At 41.7% G+C, this 24716-nt stretch overlaps 1 protein-coding gene across 5 annotated transcripts in view; it reads left to right on the plus strand.

The window, feature by feature from the left end:
* The window catches only part of EPSTI1 (epithelial stromal interaction 1), a 157592-nt gene that overhangs the window by 62249 nt on the left and 70627 nt on the right, over positions 1-24716 (plus strand). For all 5 annotated transcript variants that reach the window (XM_073614191.1, XM_073614193.1, XM_073614194.1 and 2 more), the window contains exons 5-6: positions 4592-4675; positions 13102-13175. In XM_073614191.1, the coding sequence (XP_073470292.1) occupies positions 4592-4675; positions 13102-13175 (158 nt within the window). The remainder of the gene's footprint in view (positions 1-4591; positions 4676-13101; positions 13176-24716) is intronic.

The following is a 24716-nucleotide window of genomic DNA, read 5'->3' on the forward strand; positions in this document are numbered from 1 at the left end:
TTCATTTCTCCCATGCTTTCGCCTTGGTCAACATATCTGAAGATTCTCTGCTGTGTTCCTGGACAGCAAGGGGAAATGTGTGGTGCACAGGGAGGGTGATCAGTGCAGCGGAGAGACAATTAATTGAATCGATCCCCTGTATAGCTCTCTGCAGCAGCTGAAAGCCGGCAGGCAGAGGAGTAGTCAGCTTTCAGCTGCTGCAGAAAGAACCAGAGAATCGGTTGCCGCGCCAATCACCCTCCCTGCCCACATCTGATTTACCCAGCTGCCTGGGCCCCCCTGCTGGCCTGGGCCCCCTATAAGAGGACTGGTGGGACCCTCTTAGCCACAGCCCTGCACACACACCCTCCCTAGGTAAGCACATTTTTCTCTTATTAGTGTACTATTAACCACTCTCAACCAATCTGCGTAACAGGGTGGCAGAGGGGCCATCCATTTCTGGGCAACCAACTTTCTAGCCTGATAGAGGCACCACAGTGCTGCTACCTGTGTTAAAGGAGGGGCTACTTGATGTCCTATATACCTCAACACACATAGTTTAGGTTCCGCCAAGAGTTACTCCAAATACCGAGCCTATTGTATCTACCACATCCTCCCTATATCTATATAATTTAGAGTATCTCTAGAACATATGGATGACACCTCCAGATGAATCCTCACACCTTGGACATGATGCATCTGGACATCCCCCAAACAGAGACAATTTCCGTGTATAATATGCCCTGTGGATTATAAAGATCTGCATCAATTTTAAAATATGGTTCCACTGCTCGTCTGTCAGCTCTCCTATGCCTTCTACCCATCTTGCTCTACATGGAAGATCCACCTCTTTTTCCAGTGCTGCTAGATGTATACTGGCATACAACTTGATATTAATCCCTTAGTGGACACCTACCATTTTAAATTGAGCTGCCAATGCATGCAAGTATTGGTAAAAGCATTTATTTGAGAAACTGAACTTGTCTGTCAGCTCCTGGAAAGTTTTAAATATTCCAGAAGAGTATAATTGCGAGAGTCATACAATCCTCTTCTGCTTCTTGTTATTAAAGTTCTCTAACCCACCAAGCTCTGATAAGTTTTTATTATAGCAAATAGGGGAATACTCTATGTAGTGTACCCTGTATAACTGAGCTGTGTAGCTCAGACTTCAATGACCCTGCCTCCAGTGCTTCAACCAGTGTAGAGTGTGGGGTAAAGGCCAGCAATGTGCATCCACTATAACAAGCTGAGCCCTCTGCAACTGCACAGCCCTGTAAATGCTGCAGTTGAGCTGCAAAAAAATAGCTCCAAGGATGTGGTAAAGCTAATCACCTCTATCTCTTGCCAATTGCAATACTCAGAGACATGTCCTGGCCTGTCCCCACCTCCACACCAGATATCTGAATGACGTATCTTTCTTAGTAAACCATGTCCCGGTATCCATACTGGTGAGTTATGTAATAATACTGATGAGTTATGTAAAACTTGAAGTCGGAACACCCAAACCATCTTAATCAGATTACAGCGGCCCACCACCAACAAGGGAAGGTGATACTTCACCACTTGATACCTCTCCACCACATGGCACTACTGGGCAATGCTCCTCCTAATGGATCTACCAGGAGTAAGGTAGATTTTTCGCAGGTAATAGATAAACCAGAAAAGGAGCCAAAATGCTTTATAATATCCATTACTGCAGTCAACGCTTGTATCCGCAGGAATAGAGCGCTGTTAACTGCGTGAAGCGCGTTAACATTTTTATCTCCTGGTATGTGCTGTGCAGTATATGCTTTTATTTGTTGATCGCTGCAATAAAGATTTTGGCATCCTTCCGGAGTGTGCAGCCATTTATTCATTTTTTCCTGTTGAAATCAGAGCCGGTCGGGCACCTCTGCTTTGGAAGCAACACTAGACTTGCAGCACTCACACCTTGAGCGGTGTTTCTTCATTATTTGACTAGGTTCAAAATACCATTGTGATAAAACTTTAAATGAAATTTCAAGAGCAACCACTTTATGAGCAGTTTCTGTCCAATGTCCATCCAGTCGGCAGGTTCTACAATGAGGTCAGCAGCCAATTTTGTCTGCCGCTTTGATACTCACCCATAGGGGAGTTTTCCCAAGTGGCATGACACTTAGTCAACTGGGCCATTTGCAATGCAAAATATTAACTGGTACAATGGGTAAGTATGATGTTAACCTTAGCAACTGAGCTTTAATGGGCTCCCATACATATTGTAGCACCGTCCTTGTGGGATCCGCAAGAAGTGTGTCGGTAGCGAGACTGGAAGAACGCTGAAGAGGATATAGTAATTTTGGGAACAGGGTCATTTTCACAGCGGCCACTCTTTGCAGCCAGGAGGTTAACTAAGGGGTCCACTATTTCAGAGGAGAGGTCAGTTTAGGTGGATAGTTGGCTTGACAAAGGACTTCATAAGTTTCTGTCAAATTTATACCTATATAAGAAAGACTATGGGAATCCATGTGAAGGAAAATTAGGTTTGCAATGAAGAGAGGTCACGGGTGGCAAAAGCGAGATTAAGTGCTTATGATTTAGTCTGGTTAACCTCAAGGCCTGAGAATAATGTAAAATGACATAGAACTTGAAATAAATTTGGGGTCGAAATGAGGGGAGCTGAGACAAAGTGTGAACACTTACTTTAAAATAGTATTCTGGCTGCTGCTGAGCATATAAATGTGTTTGTCTTGAAAATCTGCACTGTGAAAGATGTGTTTCAGAATAACTCTTGAGCTGATTTGTAAAAAAAACACATGACCTGCCTTTCTTTTCTGATGAGGAGCACCTCCAGCTGCAGCCTCTCCATATGTAGATTAAAGCACAAATCCTCCAAATGTATTCTCCATATGGCATAAGGATCCATGTACACTATGTAGAAGATACAAATAAAAAGATATTCAGTGTTGTTCAGTATCCAGTTAGTATATACCACTACCACGAGAAGATGTAAATTTCAGTGTTTTCTTTTATAATCAGATTATGAAACTATTACTTAAATCTAATTTAGTGAGGTAAGACATCATGAAATATTCCATAGAACTACAGTCACCTATTTTGGTATATTACAAAGCACTGCTTTATATTGGGGCACAAAGAGATCAAATCCAGCACCAATTTAGAAGAATTTAAGAATGAATGAGTGACTTGTATAGCGCTACCTATGCGAACTGAATCGCCTCACGACACGCTTACAAACACATACACATATTTGGCCAATTTTTTCGACAGGATCTAATTAACCTACCAGCATGTCTTTGGAGTGTGGGAGGAAACCCACGTAGGCACAGGGAGAACATGCAAACTCCAGGCAGATGGTGTCGTGGTCGGGATTTGAACCAGCAACCCTATTGCTGCTAGGTGAAAGTGCTATCCACTACACCACTGTGCTGCCCAATTAGTAAAATATCTAGATCCCTGCATATATTTAAAGTGTTTGTTACCCCAACACTTCATATTCCTGATATGTACATGCTGTACCATGTACTTGTATGAGAAAGTATCCTGTTCTCTTTGTATTGCTGGTGTTCCTGCCAGTCCCTCTACTTTCCTATTAAAAACATAGCGTGGTCAAGTTCTCTAAGTATGCTGGGAACTCAGTGTGTTCTCCTTCAATGATCAGACTTGTCCTGATATGCCCCCGCTGCACAGCCATTCACTGGAAAGATTAGTGTACTGCTGCTTCTCCCCCCACAGCTCTTATGCAGCTGAGAAGAGAGGGAACGTGATCACTTCTAAAAAAAAGAAACAATGGTATTTATAATGTTGTGTTTTTTTTTTTTATATCTATACAAAAATGTTTTGCCTTTCATTTCTATTTTAAACTAAACGGGTTGTTTTACAAGGTGATCGTTTACAAACACTTTAATATAAGATATTTACCCATGATCCATGTAATATATATATATTTTAAAGTAAAGAACATGTCAAAAATGTCAGATTTCCATCTTATTTCAATATACCTGGGAAATCTGTAGCTCTTCAAGTGATGGTGTTAAACCCCAAAACAAACAATTGATATATTGTAGCTTACAAATTCTTAGATGTGATAGCTGCCTTCATTTTCTTTTTTAGGTTTTCTTTCCTTTATTTTCACTGGTGATCCAACCAGTAAGTATGTTGTTTTTAAACAGAGCAAGCTGTCCTGTAGATATAGCATTTAGAGGGCTGAGACGAACCATTTACCAATGACAGGGGTGCTTACAACAATCTGCTTTTATTTATTTATGTATAACTTTTATTCCAAAAGGAAAAAACTGTTTGTTGTAACTGCTTAAAAAGTGTTAGCTGGAATTTGGCTTCAAGTTTTTAGTGTATTTAAATCTGATAGTGCATCTAACATTCCCCCACCCTCAGACTGACAATACAGGAGGTGTGTTACTGGCCACATCACCAGGTGAAAACAGAGGGGGAAATGCCTAAAAAAGAAAATGAATGTAACCACCACATCTAATAATTGGTATACTGCAATATATTACATTTTGGTTTTTGGGTTGTACTTCAAAAACACCCATTCGCTAACAAAGCTTGTGCTACATTCACTACTTTACTATACTTATCATTATCATGCTTCACTAAATAATACATCTATTTTAAGTTCAAGAGAGATGAATACAAAAGGAGACAACGGGAAGAAGAAGAAGCTGAAATACAGAAGAAGAAAGACGTTCAAAGAAAAAAGGTAAGAGTGCAAGAGGCTAAATACATGACTGTTGTAGACACTAAAATCCTTTACGCCAAAGCTAAACCCTAGAAAAACAGCTAAATACACAATTAACCCCTTCTCACCCAGCCCTTGCAATCTTTTTTAATAGAACAAACTGTTTATTGTTGTATTACAACCAGTACAGTAGCATACCTCCCAACATTTTGAGATGGGAATGATCAGCAAAAGTATACAGGCATAGGACACACCCCTTGCCACGCCCCCTTAATGAAGAATTGTACAAAAAAAACAAGATTGGTTAAACCCACAAGTGCTTTTTTTACCACTATTCTTCTTTTATATTGGCTTTTGGAATTTACAAATGCAGCAATTTAGAAATCAGATGAAAGGTTTAGCACTGGAAAACACTTTTTGATAGATAAAAAAATGCATTTTATATACAGCTATATAGATCAGACCAAAATGAGGGACAAACGAGGAGGAATGAGGGACATTGCTCCAAATCAGGGACAGTCCCTCGAAATCAGGGACAGTTGGGAGCTATGCAGTAGTGTGTGGATGGGGCTTAAGGTGCCCTAATGGGGACACTGGAACTGCACTCGCTGATGCCTGAATCACAGCCTGGAGCTGCAGTCATCTGAAATCAACATTAAGGTAGGTCTCCAGACTTTAGAAGTGAGCAGCAACTTGTACAGTTAACTCCTTGTATTCTGTGTCTGAACTTCTATAGACTGCGTACTTCAGACACACTTCTGTTAGAGAACACTACTTCCCCAGGTACAGCATTTCTGAGCCGGTACCCACCAACTCAGCAATTCTGTCATCTCACTCCCAGTGACTGTTTCCAGTATTGCTACTGGATACAGGAAACACTCTTTCTCCATAACTAAATGCTTGTTCTCCTTCCAAAGGCCCCTCTGCATCTCTCTCTTTCATGACTCCAGGCTGGGTCCCTAGGTACCCTGTGCTGCAGGTAAGTCCCAGTAAGTGTGGAACTGGCCGCTATTGAAGGGCCCAAGCATACCATTCCTTCACTACCAGAGTTATAGGGCGTACACACGGTCGGACTTTGTTCGGACATTCCGACAACAAAATCCTAGGATTTTTTCCGACGGATGTTGGCTCAAACTTGTCTTGCATACACACGGTCACACAAAGTTGTCGGAAAATCCGATCGTTCTGAACGCGATGACGTAAAACACGTACGTCGGGACTATAAACGGGGCAGTGCCCAATAGCTTTCATCTCTTTATTTATTCTGAGCATGCGTGGCACTTTGTCCGTCGGATTTGTGTACACACAATCGGAATTTCCGACAACGGATTTTGTTGTCGGAAAATTTTATCTCCTGCTCTCCAACTTCGTGTGTCGGAAAATCCGATGGAAAATGTCCGATGGAGCCCACACACGGTCGGAATTTCCGACAACAAGCTCCGATCGGACATTTTCCATCGGAAAATCCGACCGTGTGTACGGGGCATAACTGTCACCTTAGGCATGTCACATGTCTCCTGGCTGGTTGGTTGTTTTAGCAAGTGACACAAATACAGTAGTCCTTAGCAACAGCAATCTAGCTTCCTCTGGAAAATATTCTGCTCGTTAGAGCAGATACAGTACTGAGTCTAACTTCAGTCCCCTAGTTGTGTGCCCGGTTCTGTTGATATATCATGCATGCATCCCTTTAGAGAGACTTCAGGCCAGGCAGATTAATGGAACAACAAAAGATCTTTACTGTGGAAGTGAACCACTTAACAACCGCGCTATAGCCAAATGACGGCTACAACGCAGCTCGATAACTCTGGGAGGGTGTACATTGACGTCATCCCAGAATCTCGCTCCCGCGTGCCCCCTGGGGCGGGCACACAGGAGTATCCGTGACCTGGCACATCATGGATCATGGTAAATAGCCGCTGACAGTGCCTGTTTACCACATGATCGCTCTGTCAAATGACGGAGCGATCACTTGTAAACAAACCGCGTCATGTCCAGTTCCTCTCTCCCCTCTCTGTACCGATCGGTACAGTGTGAGCGGAGAGGGGAGAGATCGGTTGCAACAGCACTGTGGGCTAGATCTGTAGTGCCCACAGCGCTGATCTGTGCCCATTGCAGCCTCATCCATCCATCCATGCTCAGCCATCCCTCTGTCATACTCATCCATCCATCCATGCTCAGCCATCCCTCTGTCATACTCATCCATCCATCCATGCTCAGCCATCCATACTCAGCAATACTTATCCATCTATCCATGCTCAGCCATCCATACTCATCCATCCATCCATGCTCAGCCATCCATACTCAGCAATACTCATCCATCCATCCATGCTCAGCCATCCCATCCATACTCAGCAATACCCAGCCATACCCCGCCATACTTGGCCATACCCAGCCATACTCAGCAATACCCAGCCATACTCAGCCATCCCATCCATACTCAGCCATACTCATTCATGCTCAGTCATCCCATCCATACTCAGCCATCCACATTTATCGCTCAACCATGCTCAGCCATCCACATCCACGGCTCATCCATCTCATTCATGCTCATCAATGCCACATCAATTCTCATCCATGCCACTACAGTGCCTCACAAAAGTGTAATAGGTAGTCAAATTAGATTTGAGAAATGTATGCCCCTAGAACACCAGATGCTGATCCCTGCATGTTGGGCCTCTGTATGTGGCCACGCTGCAGAAAAGTCTCCCACATGTGGTATCACCATACTCAGGAGGAGTAGGAGAATCTATTTTGGGGTGTCTTTTTTGGTATGTACATGCTATGTGTTAGAAATATTGTATAAATGGACAACTGTGTAAAAAAAAAAAAAAAAAATGACATGTTCAAAAGACTCATTATGCCTCATAGATTATATGTTGGGGTGTTTTCCTTCCAAAATTGGGTCATTTTTGGGGCATTTTCATTGTCCTGGTGCTCCTGGGCCTTCAAAATTGCAAGAGGTAGTCAGGAAATTAGATGTGTAATTTATGTCCCTAGAACGCATGATGGTGCTCCCTGCATGTTGGGCCTCTTTATGTGGCCATGCTGTGTAAAAGTCTCACATGTGGTATCACCATACTCAGGAGGAGTAGCAGGATGTGTTTTGGGGTGTAATTTGTGGTATGCATATGCTGTATGTAAGAAATAACCTGCTAATATGACAATTTTGTTGGGAAAAAAAGACAAAAAAAAATCTTGATTTTGCAAAGAATTGTGGGAAAAAATACAACTTAAAAAAACTCCACCATGCCTCTTACTAAATACATTGGAATGCCTACTTTCCAAAAAGGGGTCATGCGGGGAGTATTTATACTTTCCTGGCTTGTTACGGTCTCAAGAAATGAGATAGGCCGTCAGTACTTCAGGTGTGATCAATTTTCAGAGATTGGCACCATAGCTTGTGGACTCTATAAAACTTTCACAAAGACCAAATAATATACACCAATTTGGGTTATTTTTACCTAAAATATGTAGCAGTATAAATTTTGGCCACAATTTATGAAGAAAAATAACTAATTTGCAAAATTATATAACAGGAACAAAGAAAAATTCATTTTTTTACAGAATTTTCAGTCTTTTTTTCTTTTATAGCGCAAAAAATAAAAAAACCCAGTGGTGATTAAATACCACCAAAAGAAAGCTATATTTGTGTGAAAAAAGAACAAAAATGTAATACGGGTACAATGTTGCATGACTGAGCAATTGTCATCCAAAATGTGAGAGTACCGAAAGCTGAAAATTGGTCTGGTTAGGAAGGGGGTTTAAGTGCCCAGTGGGCAAGTGGTTAACCACTTCAGCCCCAGAAGAATTTGTCCCCTTGCTGACCAGGCCATTTTTTGCGATTTGGCACTGCGTCACTTTAACTGACAATTGCGCGGTTGTGCGACGTTGTACCCAACAAACAAAATTATTTTGGTGGTATTTGATCACCTCCTGCGGTTTTTATTTTTTGCGCTAAAAACGAGCGTCAATTTTGAAAAAAAAAAAAAACACAATATTTTGTCGTTTTTGCTATAATAAATATCCCAAATTAAAAAAAAAAAAAGTCCTCAGTTTTGGCCGATATGTAATCTTCTACATATTTTTGGTTAAAAAAAAATCGCAATGAGTGTATATTGATTGGTTTGCGCAAAAGTTATAGCGTCTACAAAATAGGGGATAGATTTATGTAATTTTTATTATTATTTTTTTTTTTTTTTACTAGTAATGGCGGTGATCAGTGATTTTTATCAGGACTGCGATATTGCGGTGGTCAGATCAGACATTTTTGCCACTATTTTGGGACCACTGACATTTATACAGCAATCAGAGATAAACATAGCCATTGATTACTGTATAAATGTCATTGGCAAGGAAGGTTAACACTAGGGGGCGATCAAGGGGTTAACTGTGTTCCCTAGGTGTGTTCTAACTGTAGGGGGATGGGACTGACTAGGGGAGGAGAGTGATCGGTGTTCATACTTAGTATGAACACACGATCTCTCTCCTCTCCCCTGAGAGAGCCAGGATTTGTGTGTTTACACACACAGATCCCGGTTCTCGCTCTGTCACGATTGATCGCGGGTGCCCAGCCGTCATCGCGCCCGCTGGGCACGCGCATCGGCTCTGGAGAAAACGCGCCTACTGTCACGTCTTAAAGGAGCGACGTACAGCTATGGCGGTTTGCGCAGCCGTGCCAACCTGCCACAGTATAACTGTGGCGGCTGGTCGGCTAGTGGTTAAAGTAATAGTAAAGGTTAATTTTTTTTTCGTTTTAAAATAACAAGCATGTTATACTTACCTGCTCTGTGGAATGGTTTTCCACAGAGCAGCCCCAATCCTCCTCCTCTTTCTGGGTCCCCCGCCAGTGCTACCAAAACTTTTTCTATGGATTCACCTGTGCGTGCTCGCTCCCGAGCCCTGCTCTGTGTGTCCATAAGATGCATAGATTAGGACTCAGCCTCACCCTCACTCCTCGTCACTGGCCTCGTTGGCTGCTGTATCTGAGCCAATGAGGAGCAAGAGAGCTTCAGCTCTTGTGTACATTACTGGATCAAGATCAGGCTCAGGTAAGTGGGGGAGGGGGGCTGCAGGGAAAGGTGCATGCAGAAGGGAGCCCTGACTGGGCTCCAATCACCCTTCTCCCCGAAAGGAGGTGATACACTCCAGCAGAGTAACAGCAACATTTTGACAGTCTTTCCCCAACCAACCCAGGGCACTTAGTGACCCCTATTTTTGTAGTATGCCCTGTATGGGATGGTAACCTTAAAGAAAAGATTGGTTTTAACAATTTGTACTTGGCTGACCTAATTAACTTAAGGGCAAGTGGAGACACAGGAAGCAACAATGTCATATCATACATTTCACATTGCTGTCTATGTGCAAAAGCACCATAGATAAAAGGTTCAGGTGTAAGGCTTTATATTCTACATATCACAAAAAAGGTTGAACTTGTCTTGGTTATGGTACCAGCCAGTGTCTTAAATAAACACGGCACAACCGTCCATAAAGGGAACATTGGATTAAAAACAAACAGGGCTAAGGGAGAAATTCTAACTCAAGTATGTATGTGCACATGATCAGATTCTGTGTGGCATCAGAGGCCATTATTACTGTACACTAGATGCACAGTGCCTTGCAAAAGTATTCAGCCCCCTTGGCATTTTTTGTGTTTTGTTGCCTCAAAACCTGGAATTAACATGGATTGTTTGAGGATTTGCATAATTTAATTTACAGAACACGCCCACAACTTTGAAGATGTGTTTTTTTTTTTATTGTGAAGCAACAACAAATAGGACAAAATAACAGAAAAAGTCAATGTGCATAACTATTCATCCCCCTAAAGTCAATACTTTGTAGAGCCACCTTTTGCGGCTACCACAGCTCCAAGTCACTTCAAGCTCCAAGTTGCTTTGTTTTGTTTTTTTGCTGAAAGTAATGGCTTTCTTCTGGCCACTCTGCCATAAAGCCCAACTCTATGAAGCATACGGCTTATTGTATGTACAGATACTCCAGTCTCTGCTGTGGAACTCTGCAGCTCCTCCAGGGTTACCTTGGGTCTCTGTGCTACCTCTCTGATTAATGCCCTCCTTGCACGATCTGTGAGTTTTGGTGTGCAGCCGTCTCTTGGCAGGTTTGCTGTTGTGCCGCGTTCTTTCCGTTTGGTTATGATAGATTTGATGGTGCTCCTAGGGATCATCAAAGATTTGGATATTTTTTTTATAACCTAACCCTGACTTGTACTTCTCAGCAACATTGTCCCTTAATTGTTTGGAGAGTTCCTTGGTCTTCATGGCAGTTTTTGGTTAGTGTTGCCTCTTGCTTAGGTGTGGCAGCCTCTGGGGCCTTTCAAAAAGACAAAAAAGCTCCTGCGCACAAGAGGATGACCAGACAGGTGATAAAGCGACACAGCCTTGCTGCCCTCAAGGATGGGGAATCCTATTAAACAACTGGAACAAAAGAAAAAGAGGGCGCACCAGCCCTGTGCATTATCTTTAATAAAAGTATTTATTAAAGTGATAAAAAGAAATTACTCACAAACAATAGTTGAGTGAGGCGCAATATAAAAACTGCGCCAATTAGCAGCAAATGATTCCTATGATGAGTGAAAACTTCCAAGGGTCATGGAGGAACACACAAGCATTACTACCAGCTGACGCATTTTGAAGGGAGCGCCCCTTCTTCATCAGAGCTCAGCAGTGGTTACTCCTTCAGCAGTCTCTGCAACTGCAAAAAGTATCTCTGAGATAGCGTCCATGCCTGAAGAAGGGGTCTTGCATGGCCCCGAAACATCAATATTTCATGCCGTGATGTGATCGCTTAAATAAAACTTTAGTACACTATCTCAGAGATCCTTGGTGTGCTTGCAACATGTTTCTTCATTTAGATGTAAATTGTCTGTATTGTAAATTGGCAGTATTGTATGTTGTTAACTTGGAATACATAAACGTAACTGCAAGAAGTGGACATTAACACCATTTTTACGTAAGAAAAGGGACTATAACTCAAGGTCAGCATATGTAAAGTTATGGTCTAACCATCTCTGCCAACCACTAGATCTATACTAATGCCCTATCGGACTTTTTCTTTTTTCTAAATACATTTTCTTTTTTTATGTTCACACTGTACAATTGGGATATACGGTATATCTTTGAGAGTCCATCCAGGTTGCCCCCCATGAGATAATTTGGCATGAAAACCATAGTAAAATCTGCATAATGCAAGAACACAGTGCAGTTGCTATGTGTAATGCTGTATGATTAAAAAATGCACAGTAAATGTAGAAAAAGCTCAGGTATCAAAAATTTCAAATGTGCAGGATATCATCAAGTGGAAAAAAAAATTATTGCACTTGGAGGCAAATATTGAATGAATGACTTCATCTTTATTAAAATGTGACAAAACATTTAGTTCATAAAACTGTACTCTGATTAAAAGTGTACCTACTATATGGGCTGGAATCTAGTACATGCACATATAATTTGTTACTTTGTACCCTGCAAAAAAATATATATATATTCTATTCCTGATCTTTTTGTTGCCTGTCTCTGCTTTTATTGGGTTGTTATTTGCAGCACTGTGATGGGCAGCTTCACTGGCCACTAGAGAGATGGAAAAGGAAAAAAGGAAAGTGAGAAGAGGTGGGCCACAGAAAGGCCAGGAAAATATCTGCTCCCTGTTTCATGGAAACCGGGTACTGTGAAAAAAAGTGCGTGCGCTAGTCTTCATAGGCATCCCAGCTCACACATGCACACAGACAGTGGGAGGCTGAAAATATTCCCAGCATAAATTTCTCAGCATTTTCATGTGCCACAGGTATGGAAAGCAGGGGACCGGTAAACATATTATGTTTACCAGCCCTTCCTTTCTCGAATGAACACAGTGGGAATTATTTACTAAAACTGGAGCGTGCTAAATCTGGTGCAGCTCTGCAAGGAAAAAAATCAGCTTCCAGGTTTTATTGCCAAGGCTTAATAGAACAAACTGAAGTTAGAAGCTGATTGGCTACCATACACAGCTGTACCAAATTCTGAGTGCAACAGTTTTAGTAAATCTCCCCCACTGAGTGATTGTTACCAATCACTACTATGTTCATTCATAACTGAAGTATAGTAAACTGTGTTAACTATGTCTCAATTTGTGAATGAACAGGGAGCCTCTGTACAGAGCGCTTCCTGTTCATTCATTCTGCAGTGCAGCTGAGGCTACAGAAAAAGGATTGGAGATCTGTGTCCTTAATCTCTTTCTCTGTCTCAAAAGTGATATTTCACCAAAGCTCCCTCCCCCCACAAGGCTTCAAATATGTACACAATAATAAAAAAAAACACAATTGTAAAAAATAATACTAAAAAAAGATTAAGGGTTCATTCACACAGGTACTCTGGATGAACTGTGTGTAAATTCAATCCATGCATTTAATTTTAAAAATGTAAAAATTGAACATTGCTCTCTTTTTATAATGGTTTTAGGCAGAGAAACTAGAAGAAAAAAGGCGCCTAGAGGAAATAGAAAGAAACGAAAGATGGCATACACACATGACAATGTAAGTAAAAACATGAAAGTACAATAAATGTTTGGAGCAGTTGAAAGGTATATATAACCGCACTCCATTATACAGTAATGAAGGGCTTTTATCAAAGGTAGTTTGATTAACGGACAAGGAGCTTTTATTTATGGGTTGTAGCAATAACACTAACCAACATACTATAAAAACAATAAAAGAAAACCTAAAAGAAAAGAAAAATAACCAATTATAAATAATTTTCAATGTTTCATAAACAACAATTATTCTTTACAGTAACTGAGCTCATCTGAATTTCAGCTTGTTCTATCTTGTTTCGTTCTAATAAAAATTGTCCTTTATGTGTATTTTTATAAAACGGAGCTACTGCTGTTGTATACAGTAAAATATCCAACACACTACTGTAAGATGTGCATTGAAATAAACATGCCAATTTTTTTTGTTTTGTTTTTTATATTCAGTGCATGGGTTTTTGCTTTCTGAGTGTTCCACTTTTTCATGTGTTTACACAGAAGAAGCAGGAACCTTATCTTAAGTTCTTATTAAAACTTTGCCTACTGGACAGTGGTAATAGGTTTTACTGTTATTGCTGGTAAAATTTGATTTTGCAGCCGAGCAAAGTAGTTATGAGCATAATTCTATCAAGCGAACAGACTACAGTTCTGGTTCAGCGTGATACTTTAAACATCTGCACAATTCTTTCTAGTGAGTCCCTTTTGGCTATTCTGAAGTGTTCTGCTTAGCTAAACCAATGTGTTAGCCTGTGTCAACCATAGAGGTAAATGTTGCTCTACTGCTTGCCACTTTTATAAGGAATCTGGTGATCCTGGAATGTGCCTTCTTGAGATGCTGGATCTCCCTTTACAGACTTGTTACTATGTCTCACATATAGAAAGATGGATGTAAAAAAAATACTAGTTCTATGTAGTTTCTCATAGCCACCAACAGGTTTAAAACTTACCTTGGAAGTTTAAACGCGGTTGGTAATAAACAAGAGAAGATGACACGCAGCCCAGACTTCAACTGCCTGCCTGCCAACCCAGGTAGATGGTGTGTCTCCCATGGTCCTGCACCACCTATCTCTTTTCCCCGCAGCCTGCCCCTTGGCAGCTGCCATTCCTGACTTGAGCATTGGTTACCAGGCAACATGCCTGCTCTGGTGGCAGAACCTCATTCATTGGCCAATGAAGGCACTTCCCTGGACTTGTGTCCCCATTGCTCTGGCAAGCTCTATCTGCCTAGCCCCCTTTGGGTTTTTTTTGCCTGGCAGCAAAGTGGTGCTTTATTTATCCATCATAAGCCTACGTTATGCTATTGTCTGTTGCCTGCTCTGACCTCTGCCTGGATCATGCTACTGTCTGTCGCCTGCTATGACTCCAGCCAAGTTTACAGATTATACTGCTGCCTGTTGCCAGTTTTCACATCGGCTAAAACTGTGCTCAGCTTCCAGCCAGTCGCAAGACGAAGATCACTCCAGCACCCAGCACCGGCATTGAACTTCACCAATTCTCCTAGCCATCTAACACTTGTAACACTACACCTGGAGGAGCCACTGGATTTGTTTGGGTCCTCCTACCTTGCTCCAGTGATGACTTCCCCTATACCTGAACCTGTGTAACACCAAGACATCCAGAACTGTTGAAATAGGCAATGCTTTATTAAAAAAGGCAAAAAAGACAGATTAGAATAACTTCACGTACTTGCACAGACAATGTTAGAAAGCAATGCAGAGGGTGGCCTCACTACAGATCTCAGCCCCTGACTAGACCACTGGCCATTGGAGAACTGACATAAATAGTGCCGGCATTAACACCCTTAACGCTTCACCTCTGAGCTGAAATCCTCTCCAAAAGTACAACGTTGGCAACAACAGCTAACAACACATCATAGTGGCCAAAAGGCTTTTCATCACTCCTGTGCTCAGGCAAAGTTCTCCCTGCTGCCACCCCCAGATGGTCACTCCCACACTCAGGGTGGATATGGATTGAAACTAGGCTGTGGCCACTGACTGGGATCAAGCAAAAAGCAGCCCTCAACACTAGATCAGTACACAGCACTTCAGCAGTGTGTGGTCCTCTTCCAGCAGCACTGAAATGGTAGTACAGCACACAGCATATGGTCCTGTATCTAACATAACATTAACGTGGTATTAAACCCAAAAGCAAACATTTATTATATTACAGCTTACCAATTCTTAGATGTGGCATCTGCATCAGTTTTTTAGACTTTTGTTTATTATTATTTTTATTTTTTTATTTATTTGTCATTTGTCTGTCATTTAAAAAAAAAAAAACAATATGTCCAGCAGATACAGTGCCTTGCAAAAGTATTCACCCCCCTTGGCATTCTTCGTGTTTTGTTGCATCACAACCTGGAATTAACATGGATTGTTTGACGATTTGCATCATTTAATTTACAGAACATGCCCACAACTTTGAAGATGTTTTTTTTTTTATTGTGAAGCAAACAACAAATAGGACAAAATAACAGAAAAAGTCAATGTGCATAACTATTCACCCCCCTAAATCAAAACTTTTTAGAGCCACCTTTTGCGGCTATCACAAATCCAAGTCACTTTGGATAAGTCTCTATGAGCTTGTCACATATTACAACTGGAATTTTTGCCCATTCCTCCTTGCAAATCTACTCCAGCTCCCTCAAGTTGGATGGTTTGCACTTGAGCAGCAATCTTTAAGTCTGACCACAGATTTTCTTTTGGATTGAGGTCTGGGCTTTGACTAGGCCATTCCAACACATTTTTCCCCTTAAACCACTCAAGTGTTGCTTTAGCAGTGTGTTTGGGGTCATTGTCCTGCTGGAAGTTGAACCTCCCCCTAGCCTCAAATCACACACAAACTGGTACAGGTTTTGCTCAAGAATATCCCTGTATTTAGCACCATCCATCTTTCCCTCAAATCTGACCAGTTTCCCAGTCCTGACTGCTGAAAAACATCCCCACAGCATGATGCTGCCACCCATGTTTCACTGTGGGGATAGTGTTCTTTGGGTGATGTGTTGGGTTTGCGCCAGACATAGCGTTTTCTTTGATGGCCAGAAAGTTAAATTTTAGTCCCATCAGACCAGAGCACCTTCCTCAATACATTTTGGGAGTCTCCCACATGCCTTTTCGCAAACTCAAAACGTGCCATTTTGCTGAAAGTAATGGCTTTCTTCCGGCCACTCTGCCATAAAGCCCAACTCTATGGAGCGTACGGCTTATTTTCGTCCTATGTACAGATACTCCAGTCTCTGCTGTGGAACTCTGCAGCTCCTCCAGGGTTAACTTAGGTCTCTGTGCTGCCTCTCTGATTAATACCCTCCTTGCCCGATCCTTGAGTTTTGGTGTGCAGCCGTCTCTTGGCAGGTTTGCTGTTGTGCCATGTTCTTTCCATTTGGTTATGATAGATTTGATAGTGCTCCTAGGGGTCATCAACGATTTGGATATTTTTTTATAACCTAACCCTGACTTGTACTTCTCAACAACATTGTCCCTTACTTGTTTGGAGAGTTCCTTGGTCTTCATGGCAGTTTTTGGTTAGTGGTGCATTTTGCTTAGGTGTTGCAGCCTCTGGTGGGGCCTTTCAGAAAGGTGTGTATATGTAATGACAGATCATGTGACACTTAGATTGCACACAGGTGGACATTATTTCACTAATTATGTGACTTCTGAAGGCAATTGGTTGTACCAGAGCTTTTTACGGGCTTCATAACAAAGGAGGTGAATACATACGCACATGCCAATTATCAGTTTTTTATTTCTGAAAAATCGTTTTACGTATATATTTTTCTAATTTTTCTTCACTATTTTTCAACACTATTGTGTTTTGATCCTTCACATATATTTCAGATTAAAAAAAAATATTGAACTAAAGGCTGTAATGTAACAAAATAGGTAAAAAGCCAAGGGGGGGGGGGGGGTGAATACTTTTGCAAGGCACTTTATACCGGTTAGAGGGTTGACCATTTCACACTAACAGGGGTGCATACAATGATCAGCAGGAGTTTGGATTCAATTTGTTAGTGCATCTAAATCTGCTATTGTATCTAACATTACCCTTCTCCTAGATCAGTGGTTTTTAACCTGGGGGTCGGGACCCCCTCGGGGGTCAAATGATGATTTGCCAGGGGTCACCAAATCCTTGGCTGCTTCTGAAGCCCGCACCGCTCTCCCAGCCTTTTTGTGGCCGCCCAACAGGGCTCTCCCTGGAGCCTGCAGCCGCCCATTCAGTTCACGGCATGACTGGGGGGCAGAGACTAGAGGTCAGCTGACTGGTGAGGAATGTGAAGTGGGAGGGGCTGGAGGAGACCCTATCTCCTGATTTCGGCATAGGTGTCACTGCTACAAGACACCACAAAGTCGGAGACACAGTGAGTAACACTACCTGTGATTATAGTTGCCATTAAAAGTCCCCACTACAGTTCTCAGATCAGCAGATGACCTTGATCAAGAACACCTAAGTTGGCTGATCAGAACTCCCCCCAGTACTGCCACTCATCCCATTCCCCCCCCACCAAGGAGTAAGAGAGGGAATAAAAATAGAGAATACATGGAAGAGAGAGGAAAAGAGGGGGAGGAACAAAGAAAAAGGGAGAGAAATAATAAGAGAAAGAACAAGAAAGATGGCTAGAAAGAGGGATGGGGGAAAAAAAAACAAGAAATTAGGATAGAGAGAGCTAAAAGGGAAAGAAAGGAGAACAAAGCGAAAGAGTGATACATCCCAAAATGTACCATAAGGAGTTTTAATACTGTACGAGTGAAAGGGACTCAGGGAGCACTAAATGTCCGTAGGTTAGGGGCGCAAATTACTTGTCTTGCCTTGGGTGCTCACAACCCATGCTATGAAAATAATTTTACGGTTGGGGGTCTCCACAACTTGGGAAATTTTATTAAGGGGTCACGGCACCAGAGGGGTTGAGAACCACTGTCCTAGATCAACAATGCTGCTGTCCAAAGGTGTCTCTGTTGCTCCTTCATCCAGAGTGTAGGCACTCTAATATAGGAAAATAGAGGGGAAGAGCCTAAAAATTAATGTAACCATCACATCTAAGGAAAACTGTAATATATTACATTTTTGTTTTGTGTTTAATACCGCTTTAAGCACATCTCTGCAACTCCCTCTCAAAGCAGCAAAGTATCCCAAGCTCAGCCTACTCCCCTGACATGTTTTAAAGCGGGATTCCAGCCACTCTAATTTTTTTTAAAAGTCAGCAGCTACAAACACTGTAGCTGCTGACTTTAAATAAGTAGACTTACCTGTCCTGGGTGCCCATGATGTCGGCCGCCCGAGGCCGACCCGTCCCTCAGCTCTCGGGTCCCGGCACCGCCATCTTAAGTAAGGGAAACAGGCAGTGGAGCCTTGTGGCTTCACTGCCAGTTTCCTACTGCGCACGCGCGAGCGGCACGGTGATCTGTGAATGGCCCCGTGGTTTTCTGGGAACACACACATTTCCCAGAAGGCAACGGGGCCACTCAGCTAGGAGCAGAACATGCCACGGAAAAGGAAGAGGCAGATTAGGAAGACTGCCTAGCAACAAGGGTTCAGGTAAGTTTACATTTTTTTTTTTCAAATGTTTTTTTTTTCTATTTTTTTAAAGATTTTTCATGCTATTTTCTATTTTAGGGTGGCCCTCCACTTTAAGTCCTCTGGCAATCAGACACAGGATCCCAGTCTCTCTATGGGCAGTCCCCTACTAAGCCCTGTCCTCAGGCTCACTGCACACTCCACTACAGCTATGAGAGTGATGGGCATGTCTGCAGTGCAGCCATGGCAGCAGAAAATGGAAATCCTCCTGGCCCTGTTGCTAGGGGCTGACATAGTCCATGCTGCAGCAGCAGCCAATGAGGTCCTTCTTTTATTTTTTTGTACTCTGTCCCTAGTAGGAAGGGGAAACGAACTGCGGGACCAAGTGAGGAATGAGCTGCTACATACAGCATGTGAACTCTCCTCTGGGTTGCTGGCTAAAGTCCCAGTCCTGTGAATACAGCACATTGTGTCTTGTGTCCTGGGGGATCCAATTACTGCTAGACTTAAAGCAGAACTTTACCCATAACAACTTGATAAATAATAATGTACTTTAGCAAGAAGCATACATTCCACTTTAATAATTATGCTACCAAACTTTGTGTGTGATGTAAATTGCTTCCAACATTGCTCCTGCTTCTTGCTGGAAGCTGCCACTTTGCTGAAGCCCAGAGCTCCTGAATAACAGTAAATCTTTAGGCTGTCAGCTGATCAGGCTCTACAAATATAAAAATAGAGAGCAACTAAGCATGTGCAGAACACATGCATTTTATTGCATTTTAGTGTAAATATGAGATCTGAGGTCTTTTTGACCCCAGATCTCATATTTAAGAGGACCTGTCATGCTTTTTTTCTATTACAAGGGATGTTTACATTCCTTGTAATAGGAATAAAAGTGACACAATTTTTTTTTTTTTAAACAGTGTAAAAATAAATAAAATCAAGTAAAATAAATAAGAAGAATAAAAAAAAAATGTTTTTTTAAAAACGCCCAGTCCCAACGAGCTCGTACGCAGAAGCGAACACATACGTGAGTAGCTCCCGCATATGAAGACGGTGGTCAAACCACATATGTGTGATATCGCCGCGATCGTTAGAGCGAGAGCAATAATTCTAACTCTAGACCTCCTCTGTAACACAAAATATGCAACCTGTAGAATTTTTTAAATGTCGCCTATGGAGATTTTGAGGGTAAAAGTTTGACGCCATTCCACGAGCGGGTGCAATTTTGAAGCGTGACATGTTGGGTATCAATTTACTCTGCGTAACATTATCTTTCACAATATAGAAAAAATTGGGAAAACTTTACTGTTGTCATATTTTTTTATTCAAAAAAGTTAATTTGTTAAAAAAAAAAAAAAAAAGCGTGCTTGTAAGACCGCTGCGCAAATACGTTGTGAAAAAAAGTATTGCAATGACCACCATTTTATTCTCTAGGGTGTTAGAAAAAAAACAATATATAATGTTTGGGGGTTCTAAGTAGTTTTCTAGCAAAAAAAAACTGTTTTAAACATGTAAACACCTAAATTCCAAAACGAGGCTGGTCTTTAAGTCGTTAAAGGATATGCATGACCTGTTAGGTATCCATAACATCCAAAAAATAGAATGTATCCCCATTTAATGCAAATATATTCACAAATAATCAAAAACGTAACCATAATTTTAATTCACGCAGTATCGCCAGTGATACTGTACGTCTTTTTCAGAAGTTTGGAAAAGCAATAAAATCATAAAACTTTCTGTTAATCCACAAAATGTGCAATTATACTTTTAATTCTGCTTGATTGCTGCTTAGCACAGCTGTCATTTATTCTTTTGAGGTGCTGAATTAAGCACAAACGAATTTGCTCATCTTACTGCTTATCCAAATGTCTATACTTGTTAAGGAAATAAAGAGAAAATGAAAATGTATAGTAAATTAGAATTAGAATACGTGATCTTAGTGGTCAGGAGCTGTGAGAATGTCAGTAAGAAGGCAAGTGATAGAAGGGATGTTTCTCTTCTGGAATTCACAACAGAGTGAGAAGCTCATTGATCCAAGCGCTGAGCAGAACAGAGCCCTGGAGAGACAGTGCAGGAAGTTTCTGCATTTTCCAAAGCTGCCTCCTAGGTATCTCCTATCTACAAGGTATGTGCAGCTGAAAGGAGGACTGCGGCACACCAAGAATACACTGTTGTCACTATATTTCCCTGTTGGCTTGGAAATCTTTGAAACTTTGCAAGAAATCCCCAATCACTTCTAAATCTTTTTTTTTAATAAATATATGCTTATATGGTATGCTTTTCCTATGCTTTAAATTCTGGAATTCTCAGCAGTGCTTTTTTCCCAAGAAAGACAGTCATGAAAAAAAAATATGTATGTAGCACTACCACCGTAGGAGTTGCAGGTGACAGGGTTCCCCACTGCTCCACAGCCAGGTATAACATTTTCAGCTTTCATCCAGACACAGTGAACAGTCATTGAGCTTTGTTTTGTGTTTATATTAGGGGTTAATATCTCGGATGGGGATAGGAATTATGGGATGCCCAACTAATAGTAACAAAACTAGGGTCCACTTTCTCCCTATGTACAACTCCAATTGATTCCTCTGTACAGCTTCAATTGTTTCCTCTGTACAAGCTAACAGTCTCTGTTAGATTAGCAACAGCCCCTTACAGGCTAGGAACGTGTTGTGAACTGCATCCTGGAGTATCTTCAACTCTCCTACTGGTCCCAGCTCTACTACCGCAGGAAATGTTAGCCCAAGTGTCTGCCTCTTCACCAGGCCATGAATTTAGAAGAAATGGCCGCACACCACTGTAGATTAAAATCCTTTTTATTTGGACATCCCAAAAACTACAGGAATCAGAATGCTGGGTAGACGCTTTTCGCACACTTCACATGCGCTTAGTTATAGGTAATGACTAAGCGCACGTGAAGTGTGCGAAAAGCCAGCATTTTGATTCCTGTAGTTTTTGGGATGTCCAAATAAAAGGGATTTTGATCTACAGTGGTGTGTGGCCATTTCTTCTAAATTCATTGTGTGCGGAAGCGAGCCCCTGCTGGATCATTAGGCTTCCTGGTCTCACCTGGAGCGGCGGGTGTGTCTTTTTCCACTCTTCACCAGCCCACCTGTCTGACTTATTTCACCAGTCTATGCGACTGATTCTCTTCACCACTCTACCTGACTGACTCTTTGGAGATCTCCCAGAGCAAGGTTTAAAGAAGACTTAAGCACACCGCTGTCTTCAAGAGAGACCTGCTACATGTGGCAGTCTCTCCCCTTGTAAGCCCCTGCACCGTGCTGTAGTACTCACACTGTCCTCCTTGCTCCCACTGCCTCTCAGGAAGAACTCCCTACAAGCTCCTCCTGTTGTCAGGATCCTCTGCCAGCACCTAAGCCCGGCCCGAGGCAGAGAACCCCGCCCCAGACTTTTGGGTTTGCCTCAAGGGCCACTGACAGCCTCTTCAGCACTGCATCTCCATCTTCCATCCGACTCCCCTGCCAGCATGACTCATTTATATATTATAAGGGCTCACTTATTTCCATGCCAGGCCCACCACCCACAACACATTTTAAGATGAGGAATTCTGACTTCTCCAACATTTATTTGTTGTATGATTGTTCCTTACCTGATACTCATAAGTTTTAAAGCCACACAGCCTAGCAAAAAGCATTTATTTTCAGAAGGAAGCCAGTAATGACTGTTCCCATATTTCTTTCATGGCAGGTATAATCAAAGAGGAGCTACAGCCAGGTTTCCAAAAATTAATAGACAGCAGCTACAAAAACTGTAGCTCCTGACTTTTAACAAACAGACACTCACCTATCCAGGGATCCAGCGGCGTCCTCACCCAGGCCGGTTCTTTGCTGGTTTAGAGTCCCCAGCCTTGGCATGTTAGCTGTGGGAAGCCGACTGTGACGCCTTGAGGCTTGACAGCCAGCTTCTTACTGTGCATGCGCATCTCACGCTGAACCCTGTGAATGGTCCTGCAGCCGCCTGGGACCTGTGACATGTCCCAGAAGGCTACAGGCAGGGAGGAAAGCCTAACCTCTGCTAGGATCACCTAGGCAATCCAAGCAGAAGTGGTAGCGGGTACCTACCAAAACTAAGTAACCACTCCCCCCCCAAATTATTCCAAATATGGCAGAGGACGGGGAGGAGGAAGAGGAGCGGAACTTCCCCTTTTTGGAGAAGTTCCACTTTAACATTTCACTAGATGAAATATTACTAAGGGGGATTATACATCTTCACGTTATTTTGTTGCAAGCTGAAATCTTGTTGATTTTTTTTTTTTTTTTTTTGGAAGACTTGATCTTTTTTATAGTCTTAGTTTGCTAGTTTTTCAGTGTTATGTCTGAATTTTGTGTTGCACAGGTCACAACATTTGAAAATACCACCCTGTCTTTTTCAGTAACAGAGCTCTTAGTTTTAAATATCCTTCTTTCACAAAGTTTGACAGACCAACCACAAAATCGATGTCATTACAGAGGACACTCATGTAACACCTGGAATTGTAACTGGCCAAATTTAGTACATAGAGTAAAAATTACAGTGTAGACAAGAAAGTCACTGACATGATACGTGAAAGGCTTTGCAATGGTATTGTCTCTGTGGATTTTCCAGAGTGCAGCAAAAATCATCTGAAAGACTGCAAGAGAGAGATGTCTCAACAAGCAACGAGCAAACTAAAAAAAGTCATACTATCTTTTAGTTATTTTCAGTTCAGTGAATATACAGTGATTTTATTCACAGAGGATGAGTAAAACATGCTCTTCATTAATTGAATTTTGGGGAATTTATTATGAAGAGATTATTGGCTGAATATACAAATTTGCATCAAATCGTTTTTAAGACCTCAGTACACAATATGGTTGATTTACAAAAGACAAATAGGCTGTTCACTTTGCAAGGGAAGTTACACTTTGAAAGGAAATTTCCCCTACAGCTCAGTGAACGTGATGCAATTTCACTTTGCAAAGAATACCCAATCACATGCAAAGAAATTTTTAAAAAACTAAGCATTTTTACTTGCACATGATACGATGATTAAAGTCAGCAGAACTTCACCTTATTCACTAAGATCTGGGTAAAATTCTCTTGCAAAGTATAACTTCCCTTACAAAGTGAACAGTTTGTTTGCCTTTAGTAAATCAACACCAATGTGTTAGGCTACTTGGGCAATTTTAATCGCTTGCTGCTGGAAGATACATGCTGTCAGTCACCTTATTAGTATAGGATCACCATGGAGAATTGTAATAGTTCAATAATGCTACATAAACTGCTAGTGATTAAGGGCTCAGAAACATGGCTTATTAGGGCCACACACTGCCCAGAACAGCGTATTTCTGTGGCAGATACAGCCAGGTGTTTCTGATCAGCTTTGGAGAGGAAGCCTGTACAAATCAATAACAGACTGACAATGTCTGCATGTAATCACACATAGAATGATTACCAGTGGTTAGCAACATATGTGCGCCCCTGGATCCGAACTGTCTGTGTCCTTGGGTGCACATCTCTCTCTAACCGCAGGTATTCACTACATGTGCCTGTCATTGATTTCTACAGGCTTCCTGTACGTGGCTGATTAGAAACACCTGGCCGTACCCTCCGCAGAAATATGTTGATCTGGACACTGTATGGCCTTAATTGGCTGTGTGCATCAGCCCAAAGTGCTAGAAGTAACAAATAAACACTGGAAAAATAATGTGGAACAAATGGCTCCCCATGCAGAAAGCCACACAATAGCATGTGGTAGAATATAATGAAGATATGATTGCACAATGCTCAAATAATAAATACTACAATATGTTTCAAATGTTATTTGTGTAGCTTACTCAAAAGGGAGATTTTTTTCCAACTGTTTAACGATCAATTGGTACTCCTAGTGATTAATCACTACTGATTTTATTAGCATTATTTAGATACTGAAAATTGTATTTTCTTTGTAGCTCTAGCATAATTGAGTGGCTGCCAGCAAGAGGTTAAGTCACTTATTAGCAAGAATTTAACTTGCACAGTAGGGCTGCAACTAACGATTATTTTCATAATCAATTAG

This window comes from Aquarana catesbeiana, linkage group LG02 (genome assembly GCF_042186555.1).
Source record: "Aquarana catesbeiana isolate 2022-GZ linkage group LG02, ASM4218655v1, whole genome shotgun sequence".
In the NCBI taxonomy this organism is placed as follows: Eukaryota; Metazoa; Chordata; class Amphibia; order Anura; family Ranidae; genus Aquarana; species Aquarana catesbeiana.